General features: G+C 39.5%; 1 protein-coding gene and 1 pseudogene across 1 annotated transcript in view; one reads left to right on the forward strand and one right to left on the reverse strand.

Moving 5' to 3' along the window:
• Positions 1-21,358, reverse strand: part of Nkain3 (sodium/potassium transporting ATPase interacting 3) — a 704,719-nt gene that overhangs the window by 180,917 nt on the left and 502,444 nt on the right. The window contains exon 4 of the mRNA XM_008837596.1: positions 350-547. Within this exon, the coding sequence (XP_008835818.1) occupies positions 350-547 (198 nt within the window). The remainder of the gene's footprint in view (positions 1-349; positions 548-21,358) is intronic.
• On the forward strand, positions 2,769-3,052 carry LOC103737749 (annotated as a pseudogene).

The raw sequence follows: 21,358 nt of genomic DNA on the forward strand, positions 1-21,358 counted from the left end.
GCATATAAAGTATATGTATAGAGTATATGAAATTGTGTGGGGGTAGTAGGGGGTGCAGGTGGGTGTAGGGATCTAAGTACAATAAAAATATATGAAATTCACAAAAGTTCAAAAAGAAAGGAAATTAAAAAGAAACCATAGTAACTAACTGGTTCTAAATAAAATGTATGGATGTGAAGAAAAATGATATACCTATCCATTACATAGTCATAATGATATCATGATTGCTGCTGTTTCAACTGCTAGTGTTTGCTATTTGTTCTTCTTGCTACTACCTACCAGATAGGTAGATATAAGATGTCAGCAAAGAAAAGTATTGAACAGAAAATTATATTAAAGTGACACTTACAGAAAGCAGTATTTGGACAGCACTGTGAATGACCTCTAGGTATTGGAAGTCGACAACACAGCCTGTGACCGAGACATATGTGTAATCATCCACCATGCCATGGGCTGATGGGGGCAGCACTCTCCGGACACAGCCAGGCCCATGTTCTCTCCACCATGACCGATGTACAGAGATGTTGAATGTCATCAGATCCGTATCCTATGTGCCAGAAGACAAAGAGAGAAAAAAAAAAACAATGTTATTTTGTTGTACCCTTGACTTTGACATTGAAGAGTTCAAGATAGGTGGAAGTGCTAACAAGATTTCAACCTCAAACGAAAGAGAACAAAAGCCAAAGCCAAAAAATCTGTGTGTATCATATACCCCACTATTGAGTCAATTATTCAACAGAGATACAGTTCTTTGAAGAGCATTAACATTATAAGGTTAGTTCACAGTGAAAGTCCAGGGGGAGATTGTTCATATATGTTCATTTTAAATTATTTTCTTATTTAGAAATATTTTTGCTACCCTTTTCTGTTGTGATATAGTCATTAAAATCAGCATCATAGTAGCTCCTGCAGATACCAAAATGTGTGTATGAGCATCTCTTGTGTAAAAATGCTGTAATATTTGCATATAACCTGCAAAAGTCCTCCCATACATTTAAATTACCTCCAGATTACTTATAATATAATGTCTAATAAAATGTAACTACCATGTAAATAGTTATCATACTATATTGTTTAGTAAATAATGAGAAAGAATTTGTACATGTTCTGTAGAGACAATTTTTCTCTTCCTTTACTATTTTCATGCATTGATTGATTGATTGCATGCACATGAAACCCCCAGCTATGGAAGTCTGACTACCTAGTCTTTAATACTCATATAGGTATATTTATTAACTAAATTTTAGTTCAACAAATAGTTATCCCCTGTAAAAGATACTTTTGTCCAATTCCTGGACTCTGTGGACTTTAGTTTTTATAAAAAGACTGCAGATATGATTCAGTTAGGGTCAGGGATTAGGAGATTATGATGAAATATCTGGGTTGGCCCAGTCTTCAATCACAGGTACTATCTCCCTCCCTGCTCCTCTCCCTCCTTCCTTTTCGACATCATCTCCTAGCACAGGCTGACCTCAAGCTTGTTATGCTGCCAGGAATCTCCTTGAATTCCCGCCCATTCTACCTCCACCTCCTGAGTGCTGGGATTACAGGCATGCCTTACCACATCTGGCTGAGTCACATGTAATATAAGGGAAGTAGAGGGAGATGGGACACACGAAGAGAGGGAAAGAAAATGTGATAATAGAGGAAGAGATTGGGGTGGTGCAGGCCACAGTCAAGAAATACTGTTGGCTACCTAAAGAGGAGACGATGAAGGAGTCTTCTCCAGAGTCAGACAGTGTACAGCCCTGCCAGCACCTCACATTCAGTTAAAGAAAACTCAGTTCGGAATTTACCCCAGAACTGTGGGAGATGAAATTTCTGTTGTTTACACCATCAAATTTGTGATAAATTATTGCACCTGCCATAAGAAAATAACACAGGCAAACACTAAGTCATAGAGAGGTAAATTAATTGACCCAAGGTAGTTCAGCTTGCTGGTGGTGGAGTGAGAACTTGGCCCTGTGGCACCTACTTTTAGATGATGGCGATTTCTCTCACCAAACCTCTTACTATGCTTCACATCCTGAATGGATGGGCTAAGCTTCCTTCCCTTCCTTTGGTGTTTCCACAAATACCTCAACAATCAATTCAGTGGACAAAAAAGTCACTCTTAAACTTCATAAAATTTTTATTTATTATTTTTATGTATATGAGTGTTCTGCCTGCATGTACATAAGAGCACCATGCGTGGAATACCCCGCAGAGGCCAGAAGATGTCAAATCCCCTGGAACTGGAGTTACAGATGGTTGGTAGCCACTCTGTGGGTACTAGGACCTGGGTCCTCTGGAAGAACAGCAAGTGTTCTTACCTGCTGAGTCACCTTTCAAGTCCCCAGTCCCTTTATCAAAATTTATCAGAGTTCTTAGTGGAAACAACAGCTTGGGATTTTTTATCTTTAGGAAATGACTTTTGGTGTAGGCTGAGCATGTCTAATATAAAAATCAGCCTGTAACTTTTGAATGCCGACAGGCTGTAGAAATGGAACGTTCCACCCTGACCTCATGTGACAGGTTTCAGTGAAAGTGCAAGTGCATTAAAAATATTATTTGGGACAGGCTGTTTTCCGGGCAGTCGGGGGCACAGGTGCAACTCAGATACTGGAACCTGGGAATTAACAAAACAAACAACCATGAGCCCTGAAGCAGCTGTTGCTGTCATGTCCAGAGGATGCGGCCTAGTGAGGCCAGTAAGCCTACCTGGCAGCCTGCTGTGTTGCTACCCTGAATAAAACGAGTACCCTCTCCACAGATGCTTACAAATTAAGATGGAGATTTCATTGACCAACCTGGATGCTAGCAAGCTAGAGGTCATAGCTCAGATCTTTGTAGACCTAATGGAGGATTCTTGTCTGGGATTCTGCTCTGAGGTACACTGCACCATCAAGTGTGGCTACTTCTGCCTGGAATTCACAGTGATCGGGAATGCGAAGGATTCTGGCAGGCAGCCAGTGGAAGACAGAGGAGCCTGGGCCTCCAGCCTTTCTCCTTTCCTGGAGAACCTGGGAGTGGACCTGAGCAACAGCTGTAGCCCTCACCTCCAGAATTCTAGTCACCTCTACATGAAAGAGGCTGTGACAGTGACAATAGTACAGGCTGGTCCCTGTGGCTGGAGAAGTGAGAAGTGTTGAGAATTTTTGCATCTATGTTCATTAAGGATATGGGTCTATAGTTTTCTTTTTGGGTTGTATCTTTACCTGGCTTTGGTATTAGAGTGATGCTGGCTTCATAGAAGGAATTTGGAAGTTCTCCCTCCATTTCTATCTTTTTGAATAAATTAAGTAGTATTGGATGTAGATCTTCTTTAAATGTCTGATAGAATTCTGCTGTAAATCTATCTGGTCCTGGAGTTTTTTAAGTTGGGAGGTTTTGTATTACTATTTGAATTTCTTTTTGTGTTATAGGTCTGTTTAAGCTGCTAATCTCTTCTTGGTTTAGTTTTGGTGGTTCCCATGCCTTTAGATATCTGTCCATTTCTTTTAGGTTTTCAAATTTAGTAGCATATATGTTTTTAAAGTATTCCCTTATAATGTTCTGGATCTCTTTGGTGTCTGTTGTGATGTTTCCCCTTTTACCTCTGATTTTGTTGATTTGGAGGTGCTCTTTCTTTCTTTTGGTTAACTGGGCTAGCAGTCTGTCAATCTTGTTTATCTTTTCAAAGAACCAGCTCTTGGAGTTGTTGATTCTTTGTATTGTTTTCTTTGTTTCAATTTCATTAACATCTGCCCTGATTTTAGTTATTTCTTCTTGTCTGCTGGGTTTGTGTTTCGTTTGCTGTTGCTTTTCAAGTGTGTTGAGTTGCAATGTTAAGTCATTTATTTGTGTTCTTTCGGATTTTTTGATGTAGGCACTTAGAGCTATAAACTTCCCTCTAAGGACGGCTTTCAGCGTGTCCCAGAGGTTTTGTTGTGTTGTATTGTCCTTTTCATTTAATTCCAGGAATACTTTTATTTCTTTCCTAATTTCTCTTTTGACCCACTCATCATTCAGGTGTATGTTATTTAACCTCCATGTGTTCATGTGGTGATTAGGGCTTCTTTGGGTGTTAATTGTAAGCTTTATTGCATTGTGGTCTGATAGAATGCATGGAATTATTTCAATCTTTTTGTATTTGTTGAGGATTGTTTTGTACCCCAGTATATGATCAATTTTGGAGATGGTTCCATGGGGTGCTGAGTAGAAAGTATGTCCTTTGGTGCTTGGATTGAATGCATGGTAGATGTCTTTTAAGTCCATTTGATATATGGTATTGTTTAATTCAGATGACTCTCTGTTAACTCTCTGCCCTGTTGACCAATCTAATGGAGACAGTGGGGTATTAAAGTCCCCTACTATTAATGTGTTGGGATTAATCTGGTTCTTAAAGTCCCGTAGTATTGTTTTTATGAAGTTGGGTGCATCAGAGTTTGGTGAATATATGTTCATGATTGTAATATCTTCTTGATTCATTGTTCCTTTGATCAGAATGAATTGGCCCTCTTTTACTCTTTTGATTAGTTTTAGTTTAAAGTCTATTTTGTCAGATGTTAGAATTGCAATGCTTGCTTTTTTCTTAGTACCTTTTGCTTGGTATATTTTTTCCATCCTTTCACTTTAAGATAGTTTCTGTCCTTGAAAGTGAGATGAGTTTCTTGCAGACAACAAAAAGATGGATTTTTTTTCTTAATCCATTCACCTAGTCGGTGTCTTTTGACTCGGGAGTTCAGTCCATTAATATTTAAAGTTATTAATGAAAGATGATTATTGAATCCTGTCATTTTTATTTCTGTTTACATTCGGGATATAGTTGTACTTTTCCACAGTTATACCTTCATAGAATTTTTTTCAGAAACCCCTTGGGTATAGTCATTCCTTTCTTCAGCTCTTTGTATTGCTTCAGAACTCTATGAAGGGCTTGTTTTGTGGACATGAAATCCTTCAGCCTATTTATGTCATGGAAGATTTTTCTTTCCCCTTTGACTATAATAGACATTTTGACTGGGTATAGTAATCTGGGTTGGCATCTGTCTTCATTGAGAACTGGGAATGCTTTGGTCCAGGCTCTTTTGGCTTTCATAGTTTGCCCTGAAAAGTCATCTGTAATTCTAATGGGTTTTCCTTTATATGTGACTTGCTGTTTCTCTTTTGCAGCTTTCAGTATTATCTCTTTGTTCTGTATGTTTAGTGTTTTTACTGTGATGTGCTGTGGAGAGTTTCTTTTCTGGTCCTGTCTGTTTGGTGTTCTATATGCTTCTTGTATTTGTATGGGCATGTCTTTCTTTAATTTTGGAAATTTTCTTCCACGATTCTGTTGAGGATCTGGTCCATGCCATTATCTTGGGATTCTTCTCCTTCCTGTATGCCTGTGATTCATAAGTTTGGTCTTTTTATGGTGTCACACAATTCTTGCATATTCCATTCTTATAATTTCTTAAATTTTTTGTAATCTTTGCTTGAGTGGTCTAGTTCAACTATTTTATCTTCCAGTCTTGATACTCTGTTTTCCATTTCATTCATCCTATTGGTGCGGCTTTCTCCCGTCATTTCTAATTGGCTTACACTTCCTTCTTCATTTCAGCCTGAGTAGTATTCAGTATTTCTAGCTCTTTTCTGAATTTATTCAGAAGTTTATCCCTATCTTCCATCAGTTCTTTGAGTTCTTTGTATGTTTTTAAATTCACTGAATTATTTTATCATATTTATAATTGTTCTTTTGAGTTCCATGTCCTGCATTATCTTGAGGGGGGTTCTCATTGTGCTCCTCTAGAGGAGTATTGGTATTTGTTGGGTATACGTTATGTTAGTTTTTCATGTTATTATTTTTTTCTTCATGTTATTATTTTTTTCTGTGTGATTTTGACATGTGGATTTCTTTTGTAGTTTCTGATTCTTGTGTGAGACTCAAGGCTAAAGTTTAGGTCTGCTTTTTTTTTTTGTGAACTTTATATGTCTTTGTGGTTTTCTTTGGGCATGAAAAGCTGGTTTTTCTAAGCTTCCAGTTCTCTCTTTTGATTTTATATTGGAGTGGACAGATTGCTTTTGTCTTCAGGAGTTCCCACAGAGGCCCAAGTCAGATGGGGATCAGATGCTCTCAGGCTTTCTCCTAAGGTCTGGATCCCTCCAGGAAAGATTTTGGCCTCAGGAATTTAGGGGTTGGACTGGCTTGGGAGCCTGGCCCAAGAAAGATGCTGGCCTAGGGCAGCTGGTGGCCTTGCCACCCAGAGATGCAAAGGCAGATGGGGGTGGGAAGCAGCCCCAAGGCCTCCTGGGGACTGCACTGAGGAGTTGAGTTGGTCTGGATGCAAAGGATCAGGAAGAGGAAAGGTCAGCCCCTGTGACCCGGAAGGAGGCTAGCAGGTGGTACAGGCCCAGGGAATTAGAGAGAGGTGAGGGCAGGGCCTGGCCCAGAAGCAGTGTTCCTGTGGACCAGAGAAGGCACTGAGTTGGTCTGGATGCAAAGGATCAGGAAGCAGTGGTGTTTCCCCAGGTATCTGTGTTGCCAAGACAAGGAATGGGACATGACGCAGGCTAGGAGGAGAGAATGAGGCTTGGGGTGTCAAGGCCTGGAGGGCACGATGGACTTACCCTGAAGAGAGGCCTGTGGGTCGGAGAGAGGCCTGCGGGTCCTGCAGGCCCAGGGAAGCAGCTATTATTATTATATTTTTTAAAATGTTTATTATTTTTATTTTATGTGTATGAGTGTATTTCCTGCATGTAGGTCAATGTACCCATGGTCCTGCAATGTTCGGGGAGGACAGATGAGGCTGTCAGATCCCCTGGAACTGGAGTTATGGACAGCCATTAGCAACCTGGCTCTTCTGTAAGGACAGTCAGTGTTCTTAACAGCTGAGCCATCTCTCCAGCCCCTTTACTTATTATTTATATTTTTTGTGTATGAGTGTATTGCTTGTGTGCATGTAAGTGCACCTGTGTCATGCAATGCCTGAGGAGGCCAGAAAAAGGTGTTGGATCCCTCGGAACTGGAGTTAGGACAGTTGTGGCCTCCATGTGGGTGCTGGGAATTGAACCCAGGCCCTCAGCAGCCAGTGCTCTTAACCACTGAGCCATCTCTCCATCCCTGCTCTTCTTCCTGTTTCTAAGCCTCCAACTTGGTCTGCCTAATATAAATGAAAGCCAGGTATGAGATTTGAATACTAATTAAATTAATTTCCATTTGAATTTGGTAGGAAGCCCTGTGGCCTTGTCTAAAAGTAAAATTAAAAACCACTTATTTTCCAAAGATCCAGCATTTGTTGTAGTTTCTGCAAGGTGGGGACAAGGATATCCTGGTTGTCCAGACAAGCTGAGGAATCTCTTTTGATATCGCAAGGTCTCCTGTGTCAGAGGACAGCCTTGCTAGTATATTTCCCAGCTTTGTCATGAGTTCTGACTTCCTACTACCACTTGGAGCCTGGTTCTTAGGACTTAAGCAGAGGAACAAGGAAGGCTGCTATATGCAGGGCTAGAGTTGGCTCTGCTCTGCTTTCTGTAACCCTACTGTGTGAGTATCTACCTTACCGCAGGAACTATTTGAGCTGTATGGACTAATTTGTGTCACTTTACTCTAGAGAGCTAAGGAAACCATAGCAATTGGGCCTTGAGACTGTGTATTATTGCCTTCTTTTAGAGTTTTCCTGCTCAGGGTTAAGGCCTAGTTACAGATGGATCGATGGTCAGCCTAAATATTATAGGAATATTTAAAAAAAAATCAAATCTTGCAGGAGTTAAAAGTGCTTTGAAGTTGTCTTCCAACTTGAGTTTTTAAACACCTTCAGAGAATGAGATAGGAAGGTGGTAGTGAGACTCCTGCCTACTTTTAAATGTTTTGGAAACAGGATGAAAGCAAGGGAGCAAGGCCGTGGTCCACTCATTCTGCCTGCAGACAGGGAGCTCAAACGTGTCTTTATTTATTTTCTATTTGCCTTTTCTATGTAGAGGATGAGGATGTGAGTAGCAGCTTTGGGTAATGTTTTATTCATATGACTTCTCTTTTTTGTTTCTCTGGTTTTGTTTGTTGTCTCTATCGTTTCCATTTGGGCCATAGCCCCCTGCTCTGTGTACATATAAGGTGGGCTCCTTCCAGCAGGTGCCCTGAGGGAACAAACTACTTTTGGGGAAGATAATGCTCTCTACCATATAATTGAGAGTAGTTAGAAATTCTCCCTTCCCTTCAGAATTTTTGTTCTTGCTTCTTCAACTAATTTTATTGCTCACCTGTGTCTTATGATGTATTGAGTGTTTGAGTGTGTCTGTATGAGGGGAAGGAGTTCTTTAAATTTCCTATGGTTTGTGGGTTTTTCTTTCCCACTACCACTGCATGCCCATGGGCTGCTGCCTGGCATTAGTGCATGCTGGGATTGTTGGGGGAGTATAGCATGAAACTCACTGCTGTCCTTTGATTCTTATTTTTTAATAAGCAATCCATCCAATACAAATAGCTGATTAACTCTGTGTGTTTCCCTTGCCTACATGGTTGCTGGTGTAAACAAACTGTATTTCCTCATTGCTAAGCAGTAATAATGAAATTTAAAAATATATAAATATGTATTGTACAGAATTATCTTCAGGCTACATGCATAAAGTATACACGAAGCATGCACATATTTCATAGTTAAACTCAGGCCCAGTCCCCAAGGTATCTTAGTAAATACAAATATTCCCAAACTCGAATAAATCTGAAATATTTCTTGTCTCAAGCACTTTGGAAAGGGGTTTTTAACCTATAATGTTTGGATTTCTACTTAATACTGTCGATTAGAAACTGCCTCTGTGTGACCTAGTAAACAGGAGGAGTCAAGGAAAAATGATAGACTCCATTCCAAAGAGCAAAAGAGGAATAGCTTTGGAAATTTCAAAAAGGCAGTATAGGACAGCTGAAAACTACAAAGAAAGAAGAGGGTGACAGTGAAGACGTAAGCCAGGTCCAGGACATGGCCATCTGTGTCATTTTCAGCAGATGTGGGGCCTCATCCAGAGGGTAAGCCAGGAAGCCTTGTGAGAAGAGACTTGCCGTCCCATCCACAGATGAGCACAAGTCCTCACAAGACTTGAATCCAGTTGCAAGTTTTGGTAAGACGGAGATTCCTGTTACAGATGAGTCAGCAGAGAGGAACCCCACTTTATCATACCATCTGTCTCAGAGGACACCATCTTCAGAAGGAACCTATTGTTGAAAAACTGAGTTACAGTGGAGGATAGGGAATAATCACAAACACGAGGCTTAACTAGTCCCAAGGCAAAAGTGAGCACTGGGAGGCAGCTGTGGGTAGTTAGCACATCTGACAATGATAACCCCAAACTTCGGGCAGAAGGGGGTTATCTCAGGCAGTGAAACGCATAGGGCAAGGAAGCACCCTCACTGGTGGCCTGAAGCAGAGTTCGTCAGCTGAGAATGACTCTGGAGTTGGGTAGTTTTGAGCCTGATGTCAGCAGGTGGACCAACTCTAGAGCCACCTAGCTGACATTCACTGCTGCAGAATCTGAGCACTGCTCTGAAGTTCCAATAGGAGAGTTGACATCCACATGTGCATCATCCAACGGGGCGATTAACACTTAGGAGGTCTCCAAAGTACCATGTCACCTCCTCTCCCTGTGCAATACTGTGTTTGCTTCCTCTACTTCCAGCACACTTAGGAGACATCCCCCAGATAGAATACCAGCCACCCTATAGGGTATAATCTTGGGAGTTTGGGCAAGATAGGAGAAACTGCTGAGCACACATTGCAAAGCCAGGAGTGACCAGCAGAGGTTCCAGTGCACATAGAAGGGAAACTACTAAAGCAAAGACAGTTCTGGTGGACACCAAATACTTGTCCAGCATAAATCATAGGTAAAACTAGAGTCCACAAGTACCACTGATTGACTTTCATTCCTGGTTCCTACTAAGAACATGCATTCCGTATCTAAAGAATAGAGTATTCTGTAGGCACTTGTTCTACATCGTAGTTTAACTCTGAATTTCTTTCACTTTTTATTTTTAAAATTTGTATGGCCTATCTAAAATGAAGGGTAGGGTTGAGATGGCTTAGAAGGTAAAGGCACTGGCCACACACGCCTGACGGTCGAGTTTGAGCCCTAGAACCCAAGTATAAGTTAAAAGGAGAGAATCGACTCCACAAGTTGTCTTTGAGCTCCACATGTGCCATGGCTCACACCCAGCCCCCATGAAGCACACACACACACACACACATACACACATGCACACACGCACACACGCACGCACACACACACACACACACACAGTAATGATAGCAAATAAATTTAGGAAAAAATGAGAAGGGACATTGAAGTCACCCACTAAAAAGGTGTCAGGACCTCTATGACCTTTCATGAAATTGTGTTTGTTTTTAAAACTGAAAGACTATATATTTGGTGGACATGTATAGATAATTATTACATAACCTTGATGAATTAGTCCATTTATTAATATGCAGTGGCCTTCTTTATCTCTTGTATTATTGTTGTCAGTCTCCATTTGATCATATACTAGAATAGGTCTGCAGCTTGTTTTCAGATTTTGTTTGTTTGCTGGATTGAATTAATTCTTTAACTTTCAGTCTGTGAGGGGTCTTTGCCAGAATGGTGTATTTCTTGTAGATAACAGTCTAATCTTTTTTTCTAATCCAGTCAGCTGCATATCCTAATTTGTGTTAAATCCATTTACATTTAAGGCTATTATTGAGAGGTGGTTACTAGTTTTTGTAACTTTGTTGGTTGTATTTTTGGTTGGATTGTTCTTCCAATAGAAGAAGGATTTCAACAGGCCACATGAAGCAGGGGGAGAGTAGGTGGTACCCAGGCCAAGGCACTGAACATCTGGGCAGCTGGAGGTGTGGATGGTGCTCAGGAAAGGCACTGAACAGCTGGGCAGCTGGAGTGCAGAAGTGGGGGTCACATTCTGTTGGGTTCATAGTTTCATACCTCTTTAAACAAGGTCAGTTGTCATTCAGGCCAGATATAGTTCAGGCCTTTCATATGGTCTTTGCTGAGAGACCAGAGGATGTTGGTCAACTGTGCAGCCTAACCCATGATTCTCTGTATTCTCAGGCCTGTCTGAGGACGGTCTCTACTTTAGTAGTCCTAAATTCCTGAAGTTAGTGGTTGGAACTCTGAAAACACAGGGAAGCTAGTGGGAAGTAGAAAGCTCTTGAACTTGTATATACTTGACACTGAAAATAACCAGCATCAGACTCAGAGGCACAGTGGGGAAACAGCCTCCTATACTCTGCTGAATATGGTGGGTCAGGAGGTCACAAAGAGGCCCAGTTCATGTTTTTGAGCAAAGCTTCTCTAGGCACTCAGATTTTTCTCAGCTTAAGGAATAGAAAATACCTTATAGGAATACCAGAAATTATACCAAGAATAAATTTTACATTCTTTTTATTTTATTTTTTTGTTGTTGGTTTGCTATTCAGTTACCTTCAACAGTAATAGTGCTTTACTGATAATAAAACATTTCACTTCTTTTTGGGGGTCTGTTGATTTGCTACATGTATCATTTGCAGTTACACTCTGAAGGGAAAACATCACAGAAAAATAACTGCTTTCACTAGTGAATTTGGTTTAACACAAGGCAGTTTACCTTTGGGCAAACTTCAGAGATGTACACCAATTTTTCCATTTCCTGGTCATCAGATTTAATCTCTTACACTTAGTCCTGATTACTGTGGAAGAGCTATGCTTTTTATCATTTCCACATGAAATTCATTAGGTTTGTGAGGAATTAGCGTGATCTCAAAATTCATAGCAATTTCTATTTTTTAAGCATTTATATCCACTGATCTTTACTATTGCAGAATATAAGTTCCTTTCAATATAACTCTAAGTAAAATGTATATTGTACAAATAAAACACTAGTCAATTTAGGACCCAGTCATACATATTTGTTATACTCATAAAATCTCTCAGCATAGTTCTTACTTAATCACTAGAACTATAACCATTTATAAACTGTAATATTCTTTGCAATGACTGTATTAAAATTTGACAGTGAGTATCAATAGGATAAAATTATATTTAAAATTCATACTTCTTAGGTTTTCTATGAAGTTTTATTTATGTCTGTATATGATTTCTATGCCCCTCACTACTAGATAGCAAACATTAAAAAATCAACAAACATATAACAACTCAATTTCCTACACAAGATGTATCAGATGAAATGAATATAGAAATCAGAAAGGCTTTTTGATGAATAAATAGTTAAATACAAAGGCCACTTATTTTGTTAAAACTCTCAGTTGCCACTTCATAACTGCAGGTTTACTAAAATATGGGTTAATCCAGAACCATAGATAAATTAAAATAATTTTGAAGCCAGGCATGGTGGCACATGCTTTTAATTCCAGCAACAGAAAGGAGAGGCAGGTGGAGCTCTGTGAGACAGAGGCCAACCTGGTCTACATAGCGAGTTCTAGGCTAACTGGGGAAACCTTGTCTCAAAAAATAATAATAATTTTGAATATTTCTAATATTATTTCTTCTCGTGATCTTGGAATTAGAATGCTATGTGATGATATAAGCATACCTGGCTAAGAAAGTTGAAAACTAATGAATTGATTCCTTTATGATTATCTTTAGGATTACAAAAATGCCAAGTTAGAATTTGCATTCATGAAAGTATGTATGAAGTGTAACAGGATATGGCACTCCCAAGTATGCCATTTTGACATAAGGATTATTTGAATTAAAGGAAACTGAGAGGAAATTTCTTTAATTTCTAATTCCCCTTATTTGCTTAAAGCCAAGTCATAATTTATAAAGTTGCCTCTCTTCCAGCTCTGCCAGGAAAGTCAAGGGTTGATTAACATGGCTTTCCTCCCTGTTAGCCTGGGAACAACACCAGAGCATTCTGTACAACAGTGCCATAACCATTGTTATCTACTCGCTCCTTCTTTTTTTTGAAAAAAAATTGTTTTTATTGAATTTTTGTGTATTTCATACAGAATAGCTCAATCGATCTTAATCATCTTTATACCCCATCCCTTCTTAAATCTAGCCCGCCCTCTCCACACACTTATTTCTTTGTCTGTACCCAAGGGTGGCATTTTGGCCTGAATTCTGAGACATTTCTTTGGTAATTACTCATTCCTTGGGTAAATATGAAATACACATGCTAATGCACCTGTGTTCACCTCTTTTGTTCGGTTCCATCATTTCCTAACCAGTGTCTCAGCAAAGAACTCAGGATATAACAAAAATACTTCTGCATATGTGACACTAAAGGAGGATGGCTTGTAAAACATGGAGAAAGAGGACAAGAAGAGAAACCAGAAAATGAATCCAAGCGAGGGACTGAAGAGAGAAGAGTCAAGGTTGGTGGGGGCACTTGGAATAGTTCTCCTGAAGGTCAGGAGAGAAGGTCACAGGGTAGGGTGCAGCTGTAAGAGCTGGCAAGGAGAACAGGTGTTAGACGATGAAGCCACGTAAACTTTCACACATAGAGATGTAGCCTAGAAACATTGAGAAGCATCTGCTCTACTCATATCTACTCTAGTAATTATTAAATGTTACCAATTCTTTCATTTCATTCTAAATTCTATACTTCATCTCATGTTCTTCAAATATTTGAATTATGAAAAAGGTTTCTAGAATCCTTTGACATGTTTATTCGCTATGTATGTGGACATGCCTGCCCATAGGTTATTCACAGTAAGTGTATCCAAAGTACTAGCTCACATGCAAAAATTCAGTATTAATTTCCTTATGGTATGATATTATATATTTTTAATTAATCAAAGAGCTTTGTCTTCTTTGTTCCTTCTGGCATATGTTTAGTTGACTTTAGCTGATTCTCTCTGATTTTATATACAGATGTCAACTGACAATAATATTTACATCTATCTTTGTCCTCAGTTGCAATTCAAAGGATTACTTAATTGACTTTCATATAATCATTGATGCTCTTCGACTTTTCACCTTGTTTCATCAGTTGCCAGCCAACTGGAAGCAAAAAGATGTAACGTTACAGAGAAATCATATGTACTTAAGAAAGAACAATTTCCTTAGTTTAAATTTTTTGCTTATTCCACCCATGGCTCAGGGACCATTGCAGAAGAGGAGGCAGAAAGATTGTAAGACCTAGGGCTGGTTCACGAACACAGGGAGGTGGAGGCCTCCAGGCCACTGGAGGCTTGCTCATATGAGCTTGTGGCAGCTGTGTGGCGTCAAGCGCAGGACCCATGTCAGATCAATGAAGCAAGGGCCAAAGGGGAGGTGAGAAATAGGTGGCGGGCCAGCACTAGATTGAGAACTATTTGAGACTGATTGCTGCTGCGTGAGAGAGAGTATGACTTACATACGACCACTGGGTGGGCTGACTAGACTCTAGTGGACACATTTACACTGAAGGACATTTGGGTACAAACACCTGAATGAATAGGACTCAGCATGTATGGCAGAGTGCACAGGGTTTGGTGAGGGGATAGGGAGAGGCATGGATGAGGGAGGGGGTCTGGATTTGCGTGAGAAATGTATGAAATTTAAAAAGCTCACTAAAAAAATTAATTTTATTTACTTATTTATTTTTATTTTATGCATATGAGTGTTCTGCCGGCATGTATGTAAATGCACCTGTGTCAGGGAGTCAATGCCCTTAGAGGCCAGTGCTCTTAACCACTGAGCTATCTCTTCAGTTCTCAATTTCTTTAGTTGGCTTTGGATTCATATTTATGTGATAAAATCATGACACTTGAAACTTCTTTGAAGTAGCTGTTCATTTCAGAATGTGAACTGAAAGCTTCAAGGCAACTTCCTACATTTCTAATTATCTCCTCTTTAGTGAAGCATTCAACAGTTTAGGAAGGGCTGTGGATTTATCTGATGAGAAGAAAATAGTGCTTCATGAAGATGTTTAAGAATTTAGAACTCTTAGTGCAAAGATTTCTCATCAATTCAAATATACCAGCGGTTGTGTATTATTTTTCTATAAGAAAAGCAGCTACTGTAGGAAAGCTTACAGCATATGTGAGCTTCTGCAGGGGAACAGCTGCCATTTGTTGATGCCTTCTCAAGCTTTCCTAAGAGTCACAGTCACATGACCTGTGATAAGGGTGTTGCCTATGAGTGCAGTCTGCACCCCAGAAGTGGAGGCATACATCTGTAACCCAAGCACTTGGGAAGTTGAGAGTTCAAAGGCCACTTCATGAAACAACAAAGGCCCATCCATACATTATCTAATGTATAAATCAAGTTTCTAATGTGAGCTATGCATTGAGATTAAGATGAACATAAGAATTCTTCTCTCTGCCCAAATGGAATGTTTATTCTAGACAGAAAGATAGGCAATAAAGTAAACAAGTAAATATGAGTATGTGCTGTAAAAAGTAATATAAAGTAAATAATTTGCTAGAAAATGACTGGGTGAGGAGTAGAATTATTTTATTTAAGGAGCCCAGGAAAGGCTACTCTCAGAGTTGAGTTGATATTTGGGTTAAAACTCACTGAATGAAAAAGATCTATTAATAGAAGCAAGTATCTGGGAGAAAGGATGTTTTAATATAACGCAGATTACAACTGCCAAGACCCTAAGATAGTAAAGTGGTTTGAATATTCAGGGAACTGATGAAAGGCCCTTATGGGTAGAGAAAAGCTAAGATGAGGATGAATAGTTTAAGAGAGGTTGAGGCCAGTTACCATTCATCAAATAAGCTTCCTTTGCAACAGACGGAGACTATTACAGAGGTCCAAAAGTCTCACACACAGAGAATAAGTGTCTGTGAGATGCCCAACCCTGTGACACATCTGCAGTGGAATCTCTACACCTAAGGCTCAGGGAACATAGCAGAACAAGGGGTTGAAGCTTCTTCATCAGTGAAGCTTCTTTCAACAGAGTGTGGTGAACACAAAAGGCCACAAATGGTCAAAGGGAAGAGAATAAGAGTCTGTGGAGTGTGGGTCCTTGGATAGGATTCCTATATAAACTTCGCCCACCCAGGGCTCATTGTGGAAGAAGGGGCTGAAAGACTGTAAGAGCCAGGGGAGAAGGTGCATGACTAGAAGGAAACAGAGTTCTACAGGCTCCTGGGACCTTGCTCACATGAACTTACAGAAATGGTCACAGCATGCACAAGGCCCATGCAAACTCAACCAGACAAAAACCCAGTCTAGAACTAGGGAAATGGGCAGCAGGCTGGGACCTTAGCTGAAGAACTATAGGCAGCTAATTACTATTAGGTGAGGGAGAGCTGATTTTCTTTAAGGGAGTGGCTCCAGAGATAGGCTGACTAGACCCTAGTGGATGAACTTGTGCTGAGGAATGTCTGGGTACACTAACTTGACTTGATAGGCCTTAACATATATGACAGAATGTATGAAATCTGGTAGGGGAGCTATAAGGGGGTACAGATGGGGAGGGGCATAAAGATGATTAAAGATGTTTTGTATGAAATACACAAAAAAATCAATAAAAATGCTCATTGGAAAAAAGAGAGGTTGATGTACAGGAAAAGAGCCCACAACAAAGTATCAAGATAAACCCAAAGTCCATCTGGGACTTGCCATTTTCAAAAGTTAGTCTTGAGAATTTGGAGAGTAGATGTGATTGGGCAAAAATGGAAGCTCATCAAGTTGTCACTGTCTCAGACAATGTGAAGGATCATGTAGAGAGCAGAATGCCTGGCATTGTTCAAAACAGTCTCTTTCCCTCCCCTGAAAGTGGTACATGGAGATTTTTCACTCCAGTATTTATTGTGAGAAATGAGTGCTGAAGGATAAAACCTAAGGAGATGAGGGTCTTTCTTGATGACTGTGTTGTGCCTCTGGAGCTTTTAACCCTAACACTTGTCCAAAACAGGCAAAACAAAGTCAAAACAGGTAGTTCAACATAGACTGGGTTCTCTTGTCTGGGTAGAGATCCTGTCAGAGATTTCTGCTTATTGGATTCTGCTTAGTACACTGTAATTTACTGTGTCCCTGGCTCTAATTTGGAGTGGCAATTTTCCTTGTGGTCTCATTTATGTTACATATATGAGTTGTTGACTCTTCAGTTTCTGCAGTTTTATAGGTGTTAGGGAGGGCAGTGACCACCAAGTGCTTTACATGGAGTCACACATACAGATATAAAACCAAGAACAATTACAGAGAATATTATATACAATAAATACTAAATGCAGAAAATGACCTTTCTGAAGACAGGGAGAGAAAAGACACTTGTCTTTATTTACATAGTGGTGGGAATTTTCTATGTGTTGGAAGTTGATATTCCAGAATTTTCCAGTTATTCTGCCTCATCCCATTCCTTCTGAGGTTGGCATTAGTATGTCTAAATGTACTTCTTAAGAAAAACAAATGGAGAGCTCACGGATCTTTTTCCTAAATAATTGTATAACAGATAGTATGCAGAACAGGGAGGAAAAACTAATTTCCTTCCTTCCATCATTTTGGCCATACCATTTGATATTGAAAGGAACCATCCAAAAAATATCCATTTCCTAATAATGAAGAAAAGGGTCCTCTCATTAGGGGAAATGATGTAAATGAAACCTATTTAAAATGTTAACTGATACATTTTAATTGTGTAGTTTTTATGGGGTACAATGTGATGTACAATGCACAATGATCATGCCAGGGTAATTAGCATTCCCTCATTTCTTTGTGTTAAAAACATTCAAGGTTCTCTTTTTCTTCAATTTTTGAAAAAGCACTGATTTGTCGTAAATTATATTCACCTTGCCATGCTGCAGAGCACTAGAATCAACTCCTTTCCAACTGTTTTGGTACTTACAGTTCAACCTCTATCTAGAGTCCTACCTGTTACCATTCAATGTCTAGTCATCTTTCAGCTGCTGAGATGAAATACATGAAATAACCACCTCAATACTAATTCTGGTTCATGGTCACAGAGGTCCATGGCATTCCAGTTCCTGGTCATTTGACTGAATCATTTTATTCTTATGGCAATGTGAATATTATGCAATACATGAACAGCAAAGAAACACTGCTCATCTCATGAAAGTCAAAAGGAGAGAGAGAGAGAGAGAGAGAGAGAGAGAGAGAGAGACAGAGACAGAGACAGAGACAGAGAGACAGAATATCTTGAACGTTGACTTGGACGACACTCTAGATCCAGGTGATTACTCCTGCCTATCTTCAGTGATTACTATTTTCATTTCTACTTCTACAAGATCAAGGTTTTTAGCTTTCGTGTATGAGTGAAAACATGCAGCGTGCAAGCTTTGTCTTTCTGAGCCTGACTGACTTCACTTAATAGAATGTATTTTAGGCTTACCTGTGTTCTTGCAAATGAGAGGATTTCATTCATCTACTTTTCTGTCAGTAGACATTAAAGTTGATTTCCTGTCTTGGCTACTGTGATCAGATCACAGATCAGTGCTTCAAGATCCCTTCGAAGGGTTCCAGGGAACCACTGTGAGAAGTTATCAAAAGCATGCAATTTGCAAGAAAACCTGTCTTTCTTTTACATGCTGAGTCACTCTTCTCTTACCACTGTTTAATTTTTAGCTTACTGCCAAGTTTTCCTTCATACGTTTTCTCTACTTTTGGAGTAAGCAACTTCTGTCCATAGGGCAAAACCAAGAATGTCCCTGAATATAGTCTTTCAAAACTTTCTAATACTTGAAATTGAAACCAAATTACATTGTGTTGTCCAAAATATTATTATACAGTCATGGGTACAATATGCATTCATAAACATTTACATTTATGATATGTTAATTGTATATATGAATAATTAGGGTTTCTTTACATGTGAGTTTTAAAATTTTTTCATTTATTATTTTTATTTTATGTGTATGCGTGTATTGCCTATGCATAGGTAAGTGCACCTGTGTTGTGCAATGCCCACAGAAGACAGAAGAGGCTGTTGGATCCCCTGGAACTGGAGTAATAGACAGCTCTTAGCTGCCATGTGGGTTCTGGGATTCGAACCTGGGTCTTCTGCAAGAATAACCAGTGTTCTTAACTGCTAAGCCATCTCTCCAGCCCTACATGTGAGTTTTATTAAGATGACATGCATTTTATTTGTAATCTATGAATTTTAAACATCTGTGGTTTACTTAGCTAATTACCATCCAATTCAACACATCTGGCTTCTCTCCCTTTGTGTTAATCAATAGTTATTTGATTACAATATTATGCCTTTTATGCTAATTACACTTTTGGGGCCATAAAATTGTCCTACCTTTGTGCTTCATGCTGGCATTAATGTTTTATATTTATAGCTTAGTATATTCATAAATCATGCATACATATGCATGTCTGCACACATTCTACCTAATTTGCACAAAAGAAACTTTTCTATTCACATTTGTTTTTGTAACATTTACCACCTGGAAGGAATATCCTTATGTATTTTTTCATTTTAGGCAAAAAAACAAAAAACTCCCCATTTGAGAAAAAAGTGTTCTAGTGTGATAGAATTCTTAAAAAAGTGAAATACCATATAATCTTTTAATTGCTCTTTACAAAACAGGTACATAGATAAATAGATGAATATTTTTGATCTATGGATGTGGCTAGCTACTGGTGTAGTTTAAAATTCTCTGCTAAGAAAGAATACCAGTTTTTCTTAATTGCTTCCTTTGATCAAATAATTATGAAGCCTGAAAAGAATACTGGTTAATTGCAAAGCTGGACATGGTCAAAACCTTCCTGTGCTTTAGTGTCAACTTGACACACCTAGGTTGAGGGAGCCTCAATTTGGGAATTGCCTTCATTGGACTGGCCTATGGCCATGTCTGTTGAGGCAACTTCTTGATTGTTGAGTGATGTGGGGGTTATTATGTATTATATAAGAAAGCAGGTTAAGTAGGGGCCAGGAGAGCAAACCAGTAAGCAGTGTTCCTCCATGGCCTATGCTTCAGCTCCTACCTCCAGGTTCCTGCCCTGAATTTCTACCTTGGGCTCCTTGATGAACGGTGACCCGGGAGATGTGAGCCAAATAAACTCTTTCTTCCCCAAGTTGGTAGTGGTCAGAGTGTGTTTTGTCTCAACAATGGAGAAACAAACTAGAACACTTCCCTAAAATTTTTATCGATTAGTGTGCTAGTCTTAAGTGGCTGTGTGGCTGTGCCTTCAAGGAAGCAGCCTCTGGGATCTGGAAGTTTCAGAGGCAATAGCTCAAATACAATCCTCTGGATAAATGTTGCTGAGTGATGAATGTATGTTAGCCTATTCTTTCTTGGGGGGGGGCATCTTTTTTTTGAGACAGTCTCCCTGTAGCCAGCTAGCCTGGAGCTTGCTATGTAGACCAGCCTGGCCTTGAACTCACAGAGATCCCCTTGCCTTTGCCTCATGAGCGCTGGGATTAAAAGTGTGTACCACCACACCTGAGTATGTTAGCCTGTTCTTAATGCCTGGATTCTCATTAGTGTCTTTTGGGATCCAATCATACCTTGATATTTGTATTAGTTTTGCATAGCTGTCTCCAAATACTTGGCAAAAAAAATTGAAGGGAAGAAGGGTTTATTTTGCCTCATGGCCTGAGAAATTAGAGTCAACTGTGACAGTGAAGGCATGGTGGCAGGGCCGGCTTCTATCCATGGTGGGTGGAATCTGAGGCATCTTGCTCACAACTCAGTGGATCAGAAAACAGGTGGACTGGAAACAGACTATGACCCTCTCTCTAGTCTTGCCCCTCCAGTGACCTACCCCTACTAGTAAGGTTCTACTTCCTAGATGTTCGATAATCTCCCACAACAGTTCCAATAGCTGGGGACCAAGTGTTGAAACACATGAGTCTCTGTGGGACATTTCACATTCAAATAATAATGGTGTTCTTGTGGAGGAAGGAACATTCACTTTGTAGTAGGGAAGGAGGGGCTAAGATGAAAACTTCACAAATGTCCTCTGCAACTATACTCATTCCAAGAATATTACTCAATATATTGATTAATATCTTGATTCATTATGAATAATTATACCTAGTTTGGAAATTTGAAGATTCTTTTTGCCAATATTAGCTCTGCATCCTTCACCTAAATCATCACTCTTGTAGGTAGCCTACAAGCATAGGAAGTACCACAAGTAGCTGAATAGCAGAAATTGTCCTACCTTAATCATTTTCAGAGGGAATGGGAGTGTGGGGAATTTTCTTTAAAGACTCTTTTTTTTGGCATAGGTCTGAGTCATGGGGATATCTTTCCTTGTTTAAAAGGCCCAGAGTGCTTCCAAATTCATTCATTTTGGAAAGTGAACAATTTAATTCTTGCTAGCTGTGATGATTCATTTTGATACTTTAATTTCCCTTATTAAAGTAAAGCACCTTTAGCCTTGTTTTTGTAATGACTAGAGCCACTCCATGTTGTATAGAGTAGCCACCTTAGACTTTAAAATTAATTATATTTGAGGAGGAAGCATAAAAATTTATGTCATGTTAATTAGTAGAGGTGATAAACATTACCATTGAAATCTACCCAATGAC

The sequence above is a fragment of the Nannospalax galili genome, unplaced genomic scaffold (assembly GCF_000622305.1).
Source record: "Nannospalax galili isolate Female #2095 unplaced genomic scaffold, S.galili_v1.0 scaffold397, whole genome shotgun sequence".
Lineage (NCBI taxonomy): Eukaryota > Metazoa > Chordata > Mammalia > Rodentia > Spalacidae > Nannospalax > Nannospalax galili.